Source organism: Poecile atricapillus, chromosome 1 (genome assembly GCF_030490865.1).
Source record: "Poecile atricapillus isolate bPoeAtr1 chromosome 1, bPoeAtr1.hap1, whole genome shotgun sequence".
Taxonomy (NCBI): Eukaryota; Metazoa; Chordata; class Aves; order Passeriformes; family Paridae; genus Poecile; species Poecile atricapillus.
In genome coordinates, this window is record NC_081249.1 from 63,801,513 (window position 1) to 63,819,786 (window position 18,274).

General features: G+C 43.1%; 1 protein-coding gene across 5 annotated transcripts in view; it reads right to left on the minus strand.

The window, feature by feature from the left end:
* The window catches only part of DHRS12 (dehydrogenase/reductase 12), a 35,570-nt gene extending 26,209 nt beyond the window's left edge, over window positions 1-9,361 (minus strand). For 4 of the 5 annotated variants that reach the window (XR_009277809.1, XM_058840653.1, XM_058840654.1 and 1 more), the window contains exons 1-3: window positions 9,235-9,361; window positions 8,505-8,638; window positions 5,878-5,960 (exon numbers count right to left, since the gene is read on the minus strand). Coding sequence is in view for 3 of the 5 variants with exons in the window: in XM_058840653.1 (XP_058696636.1) it covers window positions 5,878-5,960; window positions 8,505-8,638; window positions 9,235-9,290 (273 nt within the window). In the remaining 2 variants the exon portion in view is untranslated. Of the gene's footprint in view, window positions 1-5,877; window positions 5,961-8,504; window positions 8,639-9,234 lie in introns of those variants that run through there. The other variant, XM_058840660.1, reaches the window with a different exon arrangement.
* Window positions 9,362-18,274: the final 8,913 nt, after the last annotated feature.

Consider the following 18,274-nt stretch of genomic DNA (forward strand, 5'->3'; position numbering starts at 1 on the left):
CTGTTCCAATCTGTATCAGCTGCCTCTTGTCTTCCCACTGCAGATCTCCAAGAGAAGCATGGTAGTGCCTTCCCTACATACTCCCATCACATGGCTGTAGAATACAGCAAGACCCATCTCAGCCTTCTCAACACTGAGCAAAATCAGCCTTCTCAGAGTCACTTTGTACATCACATGTCTCATCTCCCTAGTCACCCTCTGCTGGACTCACACCAGGACATTGGTGACTTCCTCATCCTGGGGATTCCAAAGCCAGGCACAGGACTCCTGTTGTGGTTTCACAAAGGGTTAACAGAGAGGAAGATGCACTTCCCTCAGCCCACTGGCTAGACTTGTGTTCATACAGCCTGGGGTATTGTTGGCTTCCCTTGTCCCAGCACACTGTTCACAGAGGAACACTTGTCACTCCTGGGTCCCTTCCCACCATCTGCTTTCCAGACAGCTAGGCAAAGACTGCACTTCATTTTGTCACCTGTGCTCTTAAAAAGATATAATCAGGTTTTGCCCCTGTATTGACTCATGGGAGATGCCACTAAAAATCATTAACAGATCAGCTCTGTACTGTTAATTGTTACTTTCAAAGCCACATGCTCCAGTTTTTCACCCACCTTTTCACACACCAGTTCAAATCACACCTTTCCAAACTGGCTACAAGGATATCATGGCAAAGCATGTAGAAGGCCTTGTCAAAGTTAAGGAGAGCACTGCTCCCCTCTTGTCCACAGGCAGAGTCATCTGACCAAAGGGATCAGGGAGAGAATCAGAAGGGTAGCAGATAGAGAACTCATGGTTTGAGATAAAGACAGATTTATAGGGAAAGTAAACACCACACGCAAAAGCAAAAAACCCCAAGCCTATGATCTTACCACCCAAAGAACACCCAATCTTGTCTGATCTCAGAAACTAATCATGCTTGGGCCTGGTTAGTACTTGGATGGAAAACTGCCTGGGAACACCAGGTGCTTTAGGCCTTTTACAAGGAATTAATTGACTGCCTCCCATGGGCAGGCAGGTGTTCAGCCATCTCCAGGAAAGCAAGGCTTCATCACACATAATAGTTACTTGGGAAGCCACCACCCCAAACATCTCCACATTCCGTTTTCTTTCCCTCCAGCTTCATATACTGAGCATGATATCATATGGTTTGAAATATCCATTTGGTCAGTTAGTCAACCTGTCCCGGCTGTGTCTCCTCACAACCTCCCATGCAACCCCAACTTCTTCTCTAGTGTGGCAGTACAAAAAGTAGGAAAGGCCTTGGCTCTATGTAAGCCCTCTTCAGCACTGCAGAAGCATCTCTGTATTATGAACCCTGTGTTCATCACTAATCCAAAATACAGACAAATACCAACCACTATGAAGAAAATTAACCCTACTCCAGCCAAAGCCAGTACAACGAGCAAGGGTATACATCCACTCCAGTGCTCTAGTCATGCCAACTATTTCTGTTTAATCCCAGTGAGATCACAGCTCCGCAGTCAGGCATGGATTCCTGTGTTTCCTATGCTATGTGTACTCATGAACAGCATCTGAAATGGGATCCTAGACATGCTGCTTTCTCATGAAAACAGTGAGAGCTTCCTACATTTTGCTGTCCCCTAGACACACACTCACTGTTCCCATGACTCTACTACTCTTCTTGGTTCGGTCACTATGAACCAATGAAACCACTTTAAAGCCTCCTCACTAGGCTTAGCAAACCTGTTGGCAAAGACACTCTTGCTCCAATCTGTCGTTGCTGCCCAGCAAAGCTCATTTAACAGAGGAGGTCCAAGAGGCCATAAAGGCTAAGGCCAAAGTGACACCAGCTGAACATTCAGGTGATGACCTGCAGGGCATATATGCTCCTACCCAAGCCCTTCACTTTTACTGTATGGATTTAGGAAACCACTGCTAGGGCTTCCATGCCCTTGACTCTCTGTAAACACTCTTGAAGAACTCCAGGTCACCCCTCACAGTGTCATGGGCGCCCATGTGGTTGGGCAACAAGAAGCATTAAGCCAAGGTCCAGATCAGCCTCAGCAGACTCTCTGCAATACCTTACATCTGAGTCCCAGCAAGTGACAAACCTCTCAAGTCATCAAGCCAAGACTGCAGACGGGTGCCTCCATCCCCCACAGGAAGAAGCCTTCAGCCATCATCACCCACGACTTCCTCCCACTGTCAACAACTGTTCAGGATCATCTGTCTCCAACAACTCCCCTGACAGAGCTTGCTTCTCCTCATCTGTTACCATGGCACTATACCTATCCTATAAATGCACATCTGCAGGCAGAGAAAGAACTGCCTTCTGTCACCAGCATTCACAAGCTTCCATTCCTCCCCATCTTAGAAGTCCCTATCCACCACTTATTCAAATGCAGCTTGCAGCCATCCCTCCTTCTAGGCAATGTGCTCTCCTACTCTGTACAGACCCTGTCAATCTCCTGTTTCTATTCCCTATGGTTCTGCAGCCTGCTCCTCTCCTGCTGTTGCATCACCTGTCAGCTCAGCATCGTGAGGACAGCAGAACCCAACAGATGAAGCCGCCATCATGCACTGCCCCAGGCTCAGGAAAAAGTACCAGCCACTCCCTACAGCCCAACATCTGCTACATTATCCCTCTGGAGCTCTGCCTGGGCTAGTGTCCCATGTGCCAGGCACAGTTGTTCCAGTCAGGGTGGTAAAGCATGCTTTCAAGGAGCATCACTGCAGCTGTCTCAGAATGCTGGGTGCCTTCTGCATCCCCTTGCATGCCAACTGCTGCATTAACTGTTAAAACCTTGTCAGTCACTCCATGTCACAACACTCCTGCAATGTTTTGCAATACTATGGCCAGCAATGTGGGCGCAATAGAAAGAGGAAAGAAAAAAAAAAGCTTGACACAGAGCAGTTATCATTTTCTAAACCACTAAAGCTAGAAATAATTCCTTCCTTCAAAACATCAAAAACCTTTTGCTGTTTTCTACAGACAATTCTTTTGCTTTTTCCAGATTTGTGTTCCACATAGTACAAGCACAGAGGCATTTACCAGCATACAAAGGCACGTCAACTCCTACTCTTCTCCTAGATAGCTCTTCTACTCAAAGACACACCACAGATAGTCTTATGACGTATGCCAAGAAAAGGCAGCTTTAAAATAATTATGCAGAGGATGTGTTCTCTTGCAAAACAAATAATCATTAAAGGGCCTCCTCTCTTTCCAAGTTGTTTCTTTAAATACTCATTATACAAGCAAATGAGAAAAGTGAAGAAGCTGAAGATATGACATTACTCCCTGCCTGTAATTCTGCTTCCCTGAAGATAAAAAGCTTATGACTTTCTCTCTAGCCATTTGATTTCAGCTCCTTAGTTGAGTTTGGGTCAGAATTTTCTCATTGTAATAATGTGCTCTAGGATGACCCTGCTTGATCAAGAACATTGGACCGGATGACCCACTGTGGTCAACCATATCCATTTTGTGAATCATTTCTGACCAAAAACTGACACTGCTCTACTGGTTCAAACTGGATGCCTCTTGAAAGCTTTCTACTTTTAAAACTAATAGCATTATCTACTGGTACAGAAGAGGCAAAGTTTTTTTGGTGGATGTTCACTATTACGAGGGATTTCAGAGACTGAAAAATATCTAAATCAACACTTATCTGCTGAAGACTGTCACACTGACTCAGGAAAGGGATATTCAGGCCTGTTCCCCATAAAAGTCCTCAATGGTAGCAAAGCCATTTTCAAAGAAAACTTTCTCTCCGTGACTAGATCTATTTTAACAGATAAGGAGAACTTTCCAGTTCCCAGATCTAGGGGCAGGTGACTGCCAAATAACTCCATTTCACCACTGCACTCCAGCATGTACTGTGGAAGATAGAAAAGATCTTCAGTGTATACTATAGCAGAATCTCCATCCAAATTATCAGGAAGAGCAAGTTCAGCCTGGATACAGCTTGTCAAGTTGCAGATAAAGTATTTTATTATCTCTCTGGATTGCTTCTGAATGAGCACTTATAAAGAAGGATGTTCTTGTGGACTCCTTATTAAAATACGCTTCCCAGTGCAGTCACGTGTCCCACAGGGCCTCTAGTGCAGCTCATCTAACACTTCACTGAGAGCTGCTCCCTGCACAAGTATCCTGTCCCCAGGGTCACAAACCAGTTCTGCAGTGCCCTCATACGCTCTCCTGACTACAGAAATTATGGGTCTGCAGCCTATCAAAAAGTGGGAATGCAGTAATTATGCTGCCTTTAGAGGAAGAATACTATTTGCCTCAAGTTCTTTTCACCAAGTAACAGAAAACAGAACATGAAGGAACCTTCAGAGGTCAAACTCACCTCTCTTCCCAGGCAGTCTGACTGCCTGGGAACAGAGATAATCACCAGCCTTACTATAGCCATAGGATTACACAGCTATAGACAGCTGGAAAGCATTTATTTCTACGTAAGGACTGATCTAATTCACCTCCATTAAAGAACTGAAGAGTAATGCTGGTTGTGTCACACTAGGGAGCTGAAATCAAAGGGCAGAAATTTAGTCAATATGACATCTCTAAACAAAAAAAGTTCAGAATTTTGGATCCACATTAAAAAGTACTGGAATAAAAGTACTGTGTACAAGAGGCAAGTCATTATTTAAAATGAAGACAAGTCTCCATCCAAGTGCTGTAGGTTAACCCTGGCAGGTAGTTCAGCCCCATACAATCCTATTTACTCAAACACTCCACTCCCAGGGGGAATGGGGAGACAATCACAAGGACAAAACAGGCAAAACTTGCTGTCTGAGATAAAGACATAAATAAGTGAAGCAGAACTGAGTGTGAAAACAAAGTGAAACAAGAAATTAATTCACTACTTCCCTTTGTCAGGCAGGCATCTAGCAATCCCCAGGAAAGCAGGACTTCATACTATGCAGCAGTGATTTGGAAAGCCAAACATCCTATCTGTGAATGCCCCCCTTTTACTCCTTCTTCCTCCCAGCTTCTGCTGCTGAACAAGATGTCCTAAGGTCTGGGGTGCCCCTTTGGTCAGCTGGAGTCGCTGTCCCAGTGTGACCTCTCCCATCTTCTTGTGCACCCCAGGCTGCTCACTTGGTGGGGTGGTGTGAGAGTGAGAATAGGCTTTGATGCTGTGTGAGCACTGTTCAGCAATAACTAAAACGTGGGTTGTCAATACTGGTTTGGTCACAAATCCAAAGCATAGCACCAGTGGAACTGCTAGAAAGGAAATTAACTCTATTCCAGTCAAAACCAGGGCAGCAAGATCGAAAGATAATGAATGACTAGTGAACTTCTCCATAAGCAAACTCTCCTGAACAATTAATGAAAGCAACAGTGACAGATACAGGTATGTACTGTAGAGTGATATATACAGAAACAGAAAGAATGTGTAACAGAGGGAAGGAAGAGGTATTAGAAGAAAAGGAGATGAAAAGGCATGTAGAACACAGAATTAGGACCACACACAGAACTTCACAGAGCAGCCAACCTTAGCAAATCAAGAACATGTTATTCAGACACATAAAACCTTCATTCCAATGCTGTAGACTCATAAATGTTGTTGCAAGAGTGTTGCAATGCATTAACTTTTAAAAGCCTCAGCCACATAGTTAGGAATAGTAAGTAGGACATCAAAAGCAAATCAACAACAAACATTAAATAAAACAGCATGCTGCTGATGATGTTACTAATCACAGAATTCATCACCTAATGAAGTTAGGTGTTAATCACTTCAAATCATTTGAATTATAAACTGCTTCATTTGAATTATAAACTGCTAGATGTTTCCATGTCTATATGAAAATACTATTAAAAACACAACAGCAAGATGTTGGAAGAGTATCTCAGGCCTCTGGGGTCTTTAATATTAACAATCTTTCTAAGAGTAAACAAAAGACTAAAAAACAATTCACCTGATTGCCAGTTTCTGTCACTATTTCCTCCTTGGCAACTTCAGCCCGTTCCTTATTTCGGCAAACCAGATGAACTGTGCCACCTGGTGGATTGCGACAAGAAAAGCATTTGATAATTAATTACTAACTGCCTTTGGGGGAGACATCAGCGTTTTAATTAGGTGAGATAGTGGACGTAGAAAAAACCTGGAATATTTCTGCTTGGCTCTGGTTCCTGTGAAGGCAGGCAGGGTCATCACACAAGGCTACACACATGGAAAAGGCCACTGCACTCTAAGTACTGTGCTCAAACCATTTCTGTCAAGTCTGTACATCATGTTTAGTGGTGAAATACCAGAGCTAAAGGGGAAATTGAAGCTAAGGAATCTGTATCATACATTTTTTTTTTTAATATATGCCTTAGGAAGTTCAGTAAAGAGCCTGAACAACACAAGTGAGTAGAATTGCTCTGTGAAAATGAAATAAAAGTGCCAGATACCAGAATTCTCAGCAGTGGGAGATACGACAAGGACAATGGCCTCAATTGCAGCTTGGGAGACTCAGGTCATCTGAATTATTTTTCATCAGAAAAATAATTTTCCAGTAGTTTTCTTCTCAATAGGCATGGTTTTCTCAAGAGGATGCATAATTTGCATCCTTGTGGCTATCAGGCAGCGAGACACAGCAATGGCTGGTTTCATCTCCTGTTGTCTGCTTCAAGTGAGATGTTGGACAAGGTAACCTCTCAAGGTCTCTTCCAACCAACTTTGCCATGAAAGGAGGATACAAGGCAAGGTTCTCCTCAGAGACCTGGATACTTAACACAATCTCATCACAGCCATAAAAAAGAAAGCTTTCAAACACAAGACTAAAGTACAGCTAGGCCATTTTTCTTTTCTTCATATTCTCTGATTGTTACAAGACATGTTTTAATTTCAGCCACAATAATATGTATACTCTTTACTTCTGCCTGTTTTTAAAGGTGTTTTAGGGATTGCTAGCAGTCCATCTTTAGAAAGCTCAAGGAATTAATCCCTAATAGAAACATCATTAATCCATAATAGAAACAACAGCTGTGTTGGGTCACACTTTCAGTGCTCAGAACCCAAATGCAAAACACTGAGCCTACCTCGGGATGACAGTCACACACTGCGCAGCCCAGTCTGGGGTGTGATAATGAAACCTTTCTTCTACAAGAGAGGTTTTCCACTGAGCACCAGGGCAGGGGGGAAGTTTAGGTATGACTGATACACTAGGGAAAGGAATTTAAATGTATTTTCTTTAGTGAAGATTGTATCTATTTGAACTTAAGACATAGGAACAGTCAGAGTAGTTGGGAGAAGACTGTATCAAGCTGGAAGACCAGTTCACAAGGACATGGAGTAGAGCCCAAATCAGAATATCCATAAGACACCACTTCAGAGAAAAGCTGAACTCAGACTACAGAGATTGTCAGCAAGATCATCATTAGTTAGAAATACCTGAGTGTTTGAAGGTAAAGCCAACAGAGCTTGATTATTCTTCTGCTGAGTTGGAATTCCTTATTTTCTTGTTGTGGCATACTTGAAGAGATTCAGCTAGAAGCCTGAGCCCCCAGAGCTGACTCTGAGTTTCAAAGTGAGATGATCAAGGATGGGACCAGGAAGTCATTTAAACTTCGTATGAACAGCAATGCCCATACAACATATCAGACATGCAGTCTGAGCCCAAGGCTGTTCTGCTAAACATAGTGACCAAATCCCATACAGACCCAGACAGTTTTCCAGCTTGCAAAACCTGGTAGAGATACCCATTTGTGAGCAAAACCAGTCACCTGACAAAGCAATAGTTACATGAAGCGATCATGTACAATAGCAGTAGTGGGAACTTGAAATCAATCACATGCTGGCACTGATGTACATCTTTAACCCAAAGACTCTTTGATGCTAACAGTTTTGAATTAGTTTCATTTAACTGAGTTACACTTTCTTCATAAGATAGTTACAAAACCTAAGTGCACGAAGACAGAAAAGAGTCACAAGCTCCTCCCTTTCATTCTACGTGCCAAAACTCCTGACACTCTTGCACAACAGGAATTATTTTGTCAACTGTGTAAGGGATTAGGTTTATCCTTCAGCAGCAGATAGGCCCAGTTCATACCATGTCCTTGCGTACAGAGAGCAACATAAAAAAATAATTACATGTAATCAGTCAAAGAGCACAAACTCCAGAGTATTAAGAACAAGAACAGCTACACTGGTTTTATTTATGCTCTCCCATCTCCTTTTTGTAAAGACAATTGTTTTCTTTCATGTTATGACACATTTGCAGATTCCTCAGTTCAAATTCAGCCAGGCTGCTACTTGTACCAAACAATCATTAAACAGACACTGATCCATCACCAGCATCCTTAGATACCACTATAACACATATACCTTCAGTAAACATGCACTTGAAAAACATTTGCAGAGTCTCTCTGCTAATTTGGTTTCCTTATCCCAGTTTGCACTGCACTGATTGTGCTTAAACCTCTAACTCTCCCTAAGAGCCCTGTGAAATGACCCTGCATCCCAGGGATTTGTGCTTGTGTGTAAGTGCTGGAAAGCCAAACCCACTTCTTTCCATCTTCTCTGTAAGCCTCCTGGGGGTTCCATGGCAGCCCTGCTCACCTCTCCTGGCTATCTCCTTGGCCGTGGCCTTGCCAATGCCACTGTTTGCACCAGTGACTAGGAAGGATCTTCCAGCAACATCCACCTCTACATCAGCTGGGTTGAAGTGTTTGGAAGCAGACTCGTAACCACCTCTGAACAAATGAAGAGACAGACACCTGTGAGAAACTGGAAGCGAGCCGTTCCAAAATAAACACACGTGTGGATTGAAAAGACCTTTCACAGCTCAGCACCCAGTAATTTCCCCATTTACTCTCTGTACTCATGGGACAGACTATGAATACCAGTGACAGTGCAATCATCGACGTATCATAGTATCATTAAGGTTGGAAAAAAGTCTTTATGATCATCAAGCCCAACCATCAACCCAGCACCACCACGTTCACCCATGTCCTCAAGTGCCGGACCCAGATGTTTTTTTCAACACTTCCAGGGGTGGTGTCTGCACCACTTCCCTGGGCAGCCTTTTCCAGTGCTTTGCAACGAAAGCGACAACTCGCGGTAGCGTTTGGTCGCCTCAAGCCACCCAGCCCTGGCCTGGACCCTGGTGGGGCGGGCAGGGCCGGGCTGCCCTCACAGCGGGGCTGGGATCTGCGCGCCTCGGCGGGGGCGGGCAGCCGTCCATCAAAGCACCAAATAAACACGGCCTCGCCGCGGACACACAGGAGCGCCCCAGCCCGGGCCCTGCCCCCGCCCCACGCCGCCTCCCGGGCCCCGGGCGGGACCGTACCTCGTGTACTCCCGCAGCCCCTTGACGAACCACACGGTGTTGCGGTACCAGGACATGGCGCTGCTGCCGCCGCCGCCACCCCCGCGGCCGTGCCGGCCCCGCCTCTGCCCTTACATAAGGCGCCCGGCCGGCCCTGCCGCGTTAGGTAAGGGCTGAGGGGCGGCCCGGCCCGGGCCGGCCCGGCCGTGGTGAGGGCGGGTGCGAGGCAGCGCAGCGAGCGTGACAATGCGGGCACTGGTGCCACCTTCCTCCTCAGCAACAGCCCGTGGGCTGGTTCTTCTCGTCCTTTCTGTTTTCTCCCCTTCTGCATTAGCCATGAAAGACTGTTGTAGGCGGCTGTGCCTGGCAAAGGTGTGGCAGACGAAGATTGGAGCCCTGGGGAGATGCTGCCGCCAGCTGAGCCGGGACTGCAGACGGGCTGTTGTGTTTTGGTAACGGGGAGCAATGCTGCAGAACCTAGACCTGCATCCTCTGCCCTGGAAAGCCGTCAAAGGGATGCTCCCAGAGAAACATGAAAAATTACATCGTGCCACTTGAAGTAGCATTTTGCATAACAAATCCATTAAATACCTAGCTCCTGCTGATGGAGTGAAGTATTCCAGTATGGAAAGAGTACACGAGTGGCTGTTGCAGTAAGGGGAGTGAAATTGAAAATGCTTTCAGTTTTATGCTCTTTGGACCTTGGAAGTCCAAGAGAAGCACTTGGAGTTGCACATCTGGACAGCCCATGTTAGCCATAAGGAAATTGTCATTATAGGTATAATTATAGTTTTAATTGCACAAAAGGTCTGTGCACTTAGAAAGTTCAGTGTGCAAGCATGTATTTTATGGAGTATGCAGGGTCACATGCAGAGAAACTCCACTGGAACCTCCATCTAAGTTTTCAAGAGCTGAAGTTACCTGATTTTAATAGTGCAGATAGCGGAGAAATGGGAATATTCTCTCTTTTTTGATCCTCTGTTATAGCCTGATACTTCTTTTTCTAAATCTCTTTGCTCTGGCAAAGGCCTTGTACTAAAGTCATTCACTTTCTCAGCACAATGTGTCAGTATTAGGCTCATACAAAAACCATTTCCCACCATGAAGTTATAACTTTTGAACTCAGCCCTGTCTGCTTGTAGGGTACATTACATGTGAAGTAACAGTTTCTAGAGGGCAAAGAGACACATTTTCACAGTGATATTTTCTTCCATGCAGGGGCCATCCAGCTACATGTTGTGCCTTTTAATGAAATCCAAAAATGCTTGATCTTAAAACAGTTGAAAGACTATTGAAAATGTAAATACAGTAAGACAGATTGTGCTTTATTCCCTTGCCATTTCTGTGCTTAACATATTTATTTCTTAAGAAATGTGATTATGGCCTAGTAAAAGGCCATAATCACATGTTGTTTGTAGTTGCAGCCTGTGTTCTCATAAATTGGGAATTTCATCCCTGCAGTCTGCCAGCCTCTGAAAGTAAACAGGATGCATGCAGATACACAGAATTCCTCACAGGCTGAACCATTTGGAGTGTGATTAGCATGATGCTGGATGGTGCAGCCCTGAGGTGCTAACCAATGTGAGTATGCCTGGCAGAAGCTGTCCATGAGTCAGACACAAAAAGAGATTATGGCTGGCAGAGAATGGGAGTAGCTCATAATATTTTGGGGGTTAAGCAGTAATGGGCAATTACAGCACATTACTCATATTGAGATTACAGAAGATGTTTGAATGTCATGTTGGCTACTGCTGTCATCCTGTACATACACAATTTTCTTAGAGAATATTATATAAATACTGAAACGCCCCTACTGTGATGTTAGCTGTACCCTTCTAACAAAATGAAATTTTAAGGAGATTTTGTAAATGCCAAGGAATTATGTCCTTGCCAGAGTGCACCAATCCCTGAGCACATTCAGCTGTGAGGTTTCTGCTTAGAAACACTTGCTTTTTCTGTACTGTGGGGCTAAACTTGCACCCAGAAATGAACTGACACAGTGTACTGTCTGTCTGAGCAACTTCATAGAATCAGTCAAGGTTAGGAAAGACCTCCGATATCATCAAGTCCAACCTTCACATCAAAAGTGAGCTGTTGCATGCTGTCCTAGCACCCCCTTGATAGTTCTGTTGCCTCATTTCATCCCCTGTGGTGTTTTGCTTCTGTATTGTTCCAGAGGCAGGCGGCTGTAGAGATTGTGTAAGTGCTCTCTGCTAACCCAGCCATTGTAGCTCGAAGGGCTGTGCAGGAGAAAGGCAAGATGGGCTTTTGCCAAGAGCTGGGTGCTGCTAATGAAGGGCCTGCACCTCAGTATCCTCACAGGCAAAATCTCTGCCCAGTTCAAAAGTTTTGACCACATATCTTGCCTTCTCTACTGAATTCTAGGTTGATACATCTTGTTAGCTGAATTAGAACCTATTCTGGAGCTTTGGAAATGTGAAAAGTTATAGTCTGTTTTCTTTCTTGCCTGCTAGTACGTTAGCAATTAACTCCAACAGGACACTGCTCTGAACATAAGGGATTTTTTAGACCAAGAATTTTTCTCATGGATTGGCATCCTACATCTCAGACCCTCATCATATACCAGCCAGCAACTGGTATATTTGTGTGATATATAGCTGAAAGTGAGAGAGCCAGAGTCTTCTGAGCTCTTAATATTTCCCTCATTTGAGCACAGAACAAATTGGCTTCACCCAGGCTAATAACCACAACTCAGTGTTTATCCCTGATAAAACATATCCAAGTTAATTCTTACCCTATATCTATGCTATCAAATACTCCATTGCATATTCCCAGGCTCTGATCCTCTTATTGCCCATAGGCAAATGATTGTTGATGCCCAGGTCACAGTAGGTATTAAGCAGATATTTCTGTCAAAAAAAAGCTCAAATATCCCTGGGGAAATAGTTTGCTCAAAGGGTAGTTTGTTCCCAAAGACTCTGTCCCTCAAAAACCCCTGCTGTGCCTCTGTTCGGAGCTCTCTGTTCGGGACCTGTGTTTGTTCCCATGCTGAATAAATGGTTTCATGAACGGGAGCCTGTCTCGGTTGGTGTTTCATGCTGGTCCCAAGAATCCTGCGGTTTCTCTGGATGAGATCCTGAGGTTGCTGACTGCAACATATGGTGGAGAATGTGTGGCATCCAGCGAAGCACCAGAACAGCAGGACCCAGCTCCATGGATACCTCATAAGTCACTGGCTGATGGCTTGAGAGCCAGCGAGACCCCCGCCTTAGAAATTACTGAGATGAGGGTGCACCAGGGTTAACACTGCACAGCTTGGCGTGGCACTGGTGGTTCTGCATTCTGGTGCATGCATTTACCAGTGTACAAATAGCCCCCAAGCCTGTTATGTAAGCCCTCCATGACTGCAGGTAATCCTCTAAGTATCATCAAAATTCTGGAGTGCTGTGGCTGTGAGCCTCCAGACAATAGGATTTTTCAAGGAGTAATGAGTTGAGAATCTCAATTTTCTTAAAACACGAGAGCTGGTGAGAAATACCTCTCTGGCACTCAGCTGGACTAACGTGAACAATACACCTTAGATTTGATCTGTCTTTGTACCTGTCAAATAGCAAGTAGTTTTAAGCAAAGTTTTAATTACTTCCAGCACAAAGGAAAGGTGAAAATGCTGATTGCTGTTAAGGGCTGTGCATTTCAGTGTGTTTCATAGTTTCTTCCCAGGAGACAGATCTAAAAGTAAAGTACTCAAGAGCTGAAAAGCAATTATATATTATACAGGATGCTTAAAACAGCTTCAAGGCCATTTTGCCCATCTCTCCTTTTTTATTTTTTTTGGTTGGTCTTAAGGACAACTGGCTCCTTTGCTTGCTTCGTTCCAGAGATCTGGCAGGCTGTTGTGCATTCTCTCCTTTCCTTGCAGTTACTAATTTTCTAATTAAGTCTTTGTGCCTGCCCCCATTAGATCAATCAGAACTGATTCAGTTGCCACTGATTGCGGTGGGAACAGGCTCAGGCTTTAAGGGCCAGGTTTGCAGGAAAGCTCAACATCTATAATTGGGGCCAGGTTTCCAAAAGAAGTGGCAAGTGTGTTCAAGCCACTGCTGTGGGAAATGCTCCCAGCCCTGTTTTTATCATGCTGGCCTCAGCTCTGGATGTAGAACACTTGGAAACTCTGCTTCAGAAATTTGTACTGCCCCAGTCAGTGCAAGAGCTGTCAGCAGCCCAGGAAAGAGAGGCAGTTGACACTTGTCCTGTTGTGTGGATGAAGCAGAGGGTTTGGTGAGTGGTTGAAGAGGAACATAAAGTGCCTGAGATCTCAGGGACATGTCTGAAGTGCTTCTGGTAGTAGCAGGGTGAGAGAAGCAAAAGCTGCTGATCCTGAATGCAGGGCGGGTTTGGAGTTCTGGCCTGTTTTGTGAACAGTAGGGTGTTTTCTTTGTTGTGTACCCAAGTCATCACCAAGTTTGCCAGTTGCTGTCATCAGCAGTGTTGTTTCTAGTGAAGAATAAGGCTTTCCCCAGACCAAACAGCCTTTTATTATTGAGGAACAAGTGCGGCAGTATGTCATCAGATCTATCATTCATTGCTCAGGGGCCAGTAAAAGGACTCTCATGCTGTACCTTATCAGAAGCACTGGCTTGCTTTATCAACTGCTGAGGGCCCTGGTCTCTGGGAGCCTGCAGGGCTTCCCAGGTTTAGGCATGTTCTGGGGAAGAGTGGGGCTGATTAGTGTCCTCCCAAAGTGGAAAGAATTGGCTGGGAGCAGCAGCAAAACGTGTTGCTAACCTAGTTAATCTCCTGTATATCAAATAATTTATGCAAGCTGAAGTGTATATAATTGCTTTTAAAATAATAGGGTGGCTAGGATATTTTTAAAATAAAAAATACAAAATGTTATAATTGATATGCGTCCTAGAGAATAATTTTTTTAGTTAGTAAAAATAATTTTTTGATTCCCATGACTGAAAAATTCTTTATATTTTTACAGTAAATAACGTACTTGAATGCATACATGTTTGTTTCTAGGCAGTAATGCAGTTATCTATACTAACATTTTCTTCAGCTATCTGTTTTTCTTCTTACTGCTCTTCTACTGGATCTTATTGGTCTTACTACCAGCTGTTGAACAAGAATACTCACAGGCTTATTGACTCAGGTGAGTCCTGCTACACTTTTTTTATTCTTCTGCAAATCTTACTGCTTTTTAGCATTTTATTCCAGCCCAGTTGTTACCAAATTGCAGATGATATCTAGTAGAATCTAGGATCCTCCCAGAGGTATCTACAAACAGAGGAACACACACACACACACCTGCCTAAATGGTTGCTGTTTTAGTCAAATGCCGAAGGAATAGTCTGAAGTTCTGTGTCTCCAAACAGTGCCTGTGCTGTTATAACAAAACCTGCAGAGATATGTGAAATTTATCCATGCAAAGCTGTGGAGCCAAACTTTGCCATGCAAATAAGCGACAGACCTGTTTACTTAGTCTTATTTCACCTTGGCATGTTGGACAAGTTTTACAAAAAAAAAAAAGTTCACAAAAAACACTGAAGTAACTCTTTGTTTCTGATACATTCTGAAAATAAATAGTATTTTCATTAACTACTATTGTGAAATCCATGCTGAAGTAGAAAACAATACAAAAGTAAAGTGATAATAAAAAGGTGTTGTCTATAGCAGCTTGTGAGTAAGAGTGAATAGTGGATTTTTTTTTTTCTACACTGTTTGCATCCTGTGTACCCATTTCATATTACACTGAGAGGCTGAATTTTTTTTTCAAAAGGACTGAGAATCAAATCCATGAAACGTTATTGAAACAGACATTAAAGATCCTGTAGTTCAACCCCCCCCCAGTGTGGGCAGGGACCAGGTTATTTAGTAGTCCATGCAACTTGTCCTTAAACACTTCCAGGGATGGGGAATCCACAAATTCTCTGGGCAACCTGTTCCAGTGCCTCACTACTCTTACAGTAAGGAATTTTTCCCTATTATCTAACCTAAACCTCTCTTTCAGTTTGAAGCCATTCCTCATTTTTCTGTCACTACATGCTCTTGTAAAAAGTCCCTCTCCATCTTTTTTGTAGGCTCCCTTCCACATGCAGGTACCTAACTCACCTGGGCATCAAGAGGACCTTGTAAAAAGTAAGCTTTCTTGTATATTGATTTGCACGCCCACAGTTTGCATCTCTCACATTTGAGTTGCAGCATGGGGAAGGGAATCATGGATTCTTCCTTTCCCTGAGTATTACTAATTGTACAGAAGAGTCAGTATGGCTGAGATTCAAATCTGTGGGCGAAATCAGTCTCTGATATAACTATTCATCTCAGTGAAATTGCAGTAGGCTTGATTAAAATTATCATGACTGGTAAATGTAAAGTACATTAATTTTTAGACTGCAGTCACATAGGCTTATGCACTTACACTGATTTTTATTCAAATGAGACATTTGGTAGAAATTCAGTGTTACAAACACATACACACGATTTCTCAGAATTTCATACAACTTGTTCAGAAACCTTGCAATATGACATTGTTCTTTTTGTACTATGCAGTATCAGATGGCACTTGCGAGCCTTTTTTATTTTCCCTCAAGTACTATACTTTCTAAAAACGTTGTCCGTTTCCTCCTATGGATAATACCTATGGGACTTGCATCTACTCCAGCAGTGAACAGAAGCCTGAAGAAATCTATGCCAACAAGCAACAGTTTCAAATTGCAGTCCTGATGTAACAATCCTTTCTGTATTATATGTAGAACATACAAAGGTCCTTGTTGCGATGCAAAGTCCCTAACAACTAGAATTTAGAGAAGATTAATTATCTGAGAAAATATTCAAGGTAACTTACAGAAACTGGTCTAGTTTAAAATGTTGTACAATATATAGGAGTTACAATCAGTTTAATCTTTGTAGCCCTTTGCCTGTAAAGTCAAAGCATTTAGGATCTTTTACATCAACCATTTCTATTTCAGGATCTGGAACATTTGAAACAGGTCTTGGCATAAAGAAGCAGAAGCTATTCTAGGTTGGTTTTTTTTCTGCACATTTACCTTGTAGTTTTAAAGTCTGATGTCTTGGGACCTCATAAAGCTCAGAGTAAGAGCTCTGTGAGAGAGATCATCTTGTCTGACAGCACAGCGTTCCGGTTTCCAGTCCTGAGAAGATGAGGCTTGTGATATGTCTGATGCTCTTCTTTTCTCTCTTCTTTGGGCCAGCAGGTAGGAGCTGTCTGTGTTCAACGTTTAGAGTGAAGGATTGCTTGTCTGTCTGCTGCTTCTAAAACAGCTGTGGAAAGCTACTCTATAGAGCTTTGGAATCTTGTGCCTATTGCTAAAGAAGGTTGAACAGTGGGAGGACAACTATACTGTGGGCAATAAACTGTAATAAGAGTAACTTATTTCATGGCTTCTGACAGTGCACTTTTATGTATGTGTATAGAGTCAGTGTGTGCATCTAGAATTGTCTTTGGGTCTTCATATTATTAGATTTCTTTAATACTCACAACCAGCAGTGAGCAGGCTATCTAATCTGTTGAAATAATATGTATTTTTTTTCTTTAAATACTGGAAACAGACCTTTCCTTCACAAGAAGGGGAGATGATTTAACTGAAACATAGCTGGTTTCCTGCATTGTAGTCAACATTGAGTGCATAATAAATCGCTTAAGGGTGTATTTTCAGTTTTCCAGTAGACCTTTATATTACTGTGGGAAGAAAATGAACATTTTCCATTTGTAATTTCAGTCTAGTGGCAAAATTCAAATTAAACATTTTAAGGTGTAGACTATTTTCAGCCGCTTGACCTTTGGGCTGTAATGACTTAATTCCCCCTAGGCTGTTTGCCGAGGAGCCACACCTACTTCTGCAGGGAGTGAGCATTTGTCTGGGACACCATCAGTTTGTGGCAGTTCAAAATGCTGCTGCTTGCAAGTTAAGGTGCCGTGGCTCATACACATGTTCATAGCTTGCCCCTAAGCGAGATAAAATGTCTTCAGTTAAACTACTTTCATTTAAGTTTGAGTGCTTCATTTAGCCACTGGGGCAACTTGAGAGAAACTGTGCAGCTTCTGGTGGGTCAGAAGAGTCACTGTGACTCAGGTGTATCTAATCACATCCCAAACCATGTAGATTCCACCTGCTCATGAAACCTGCAAACCTGCAAGATTCCACTCTGCTCAAAGTGCAGAAGGCATGCTCAGATCCCTTTGGGTACAGAACTGATGGCTCCAACAGTTTTGGAGGTGTTGATGTTCTGACTTGTATATGCTGTAGCGTATTGATGTACACAAGGTAAAGGTAAATACTATCAATGCAGAATTTTTCTCTCTTGGTTGTAGCAAAGTATTTTGTTTACTTTGTAAAACTTCAAAATATTTCACAAATGTCTTTTCCCTCATTAATACCACCTCCATAATTTTGTGTTTGTACCAACCAGGTACTGAAAGTTAGCGCAGTGATTTGGCAGCACTTTCCCAAGATGTCAGCGGCTGCACGGGGGTGTCATATCTGAAGAATTAATCCCCCCTGTCAGACTGTAGAGAACCAGTCACTCTTAGCCTTCCGTAAATGAGGCATAGACTTCAGGTTTATTGTTGTGTGGCTGAAGTTTGGCAAATCATTGCACATCTGCTGAGCTGCTGTAACCATGCTCACAAAAGCACACAGCAGACACAAAGCAATGTCACCTTACATCTCTTCTCCTCTGGGCCGAGCTAAAATCTCCTCTTATTTGCTCCGATAGGAGGACATCATCAGTTGCTGTGAGGTCACTGGAATCAATTCAGACTTAAAAATCAGGAGTATTAGCCCTTAATTCCAGGTGATTAAGAATGATTCTAGCAGTATTTTGCAAGAACAGGGAAGTTTGCACTGGAGCCCTATGGGTGGCTTTCTTGTTAAATTTCTTTTGCGTTATAAAACTGAGTATAATTTTCCAGTTTCATGCCTGTTCCAAGCTTCTGGGTAAAGTTCCTATGTAATGATAAACAGTTGCTTTTTTGCATTTGAGTGATAGAGTTATGCTTTCTGATAGGCAATTTCTTAAACATTTTGGGTTCTTAACAAATGAAAGATGCTCTCCACTGAAGGTAAAATCACATAGA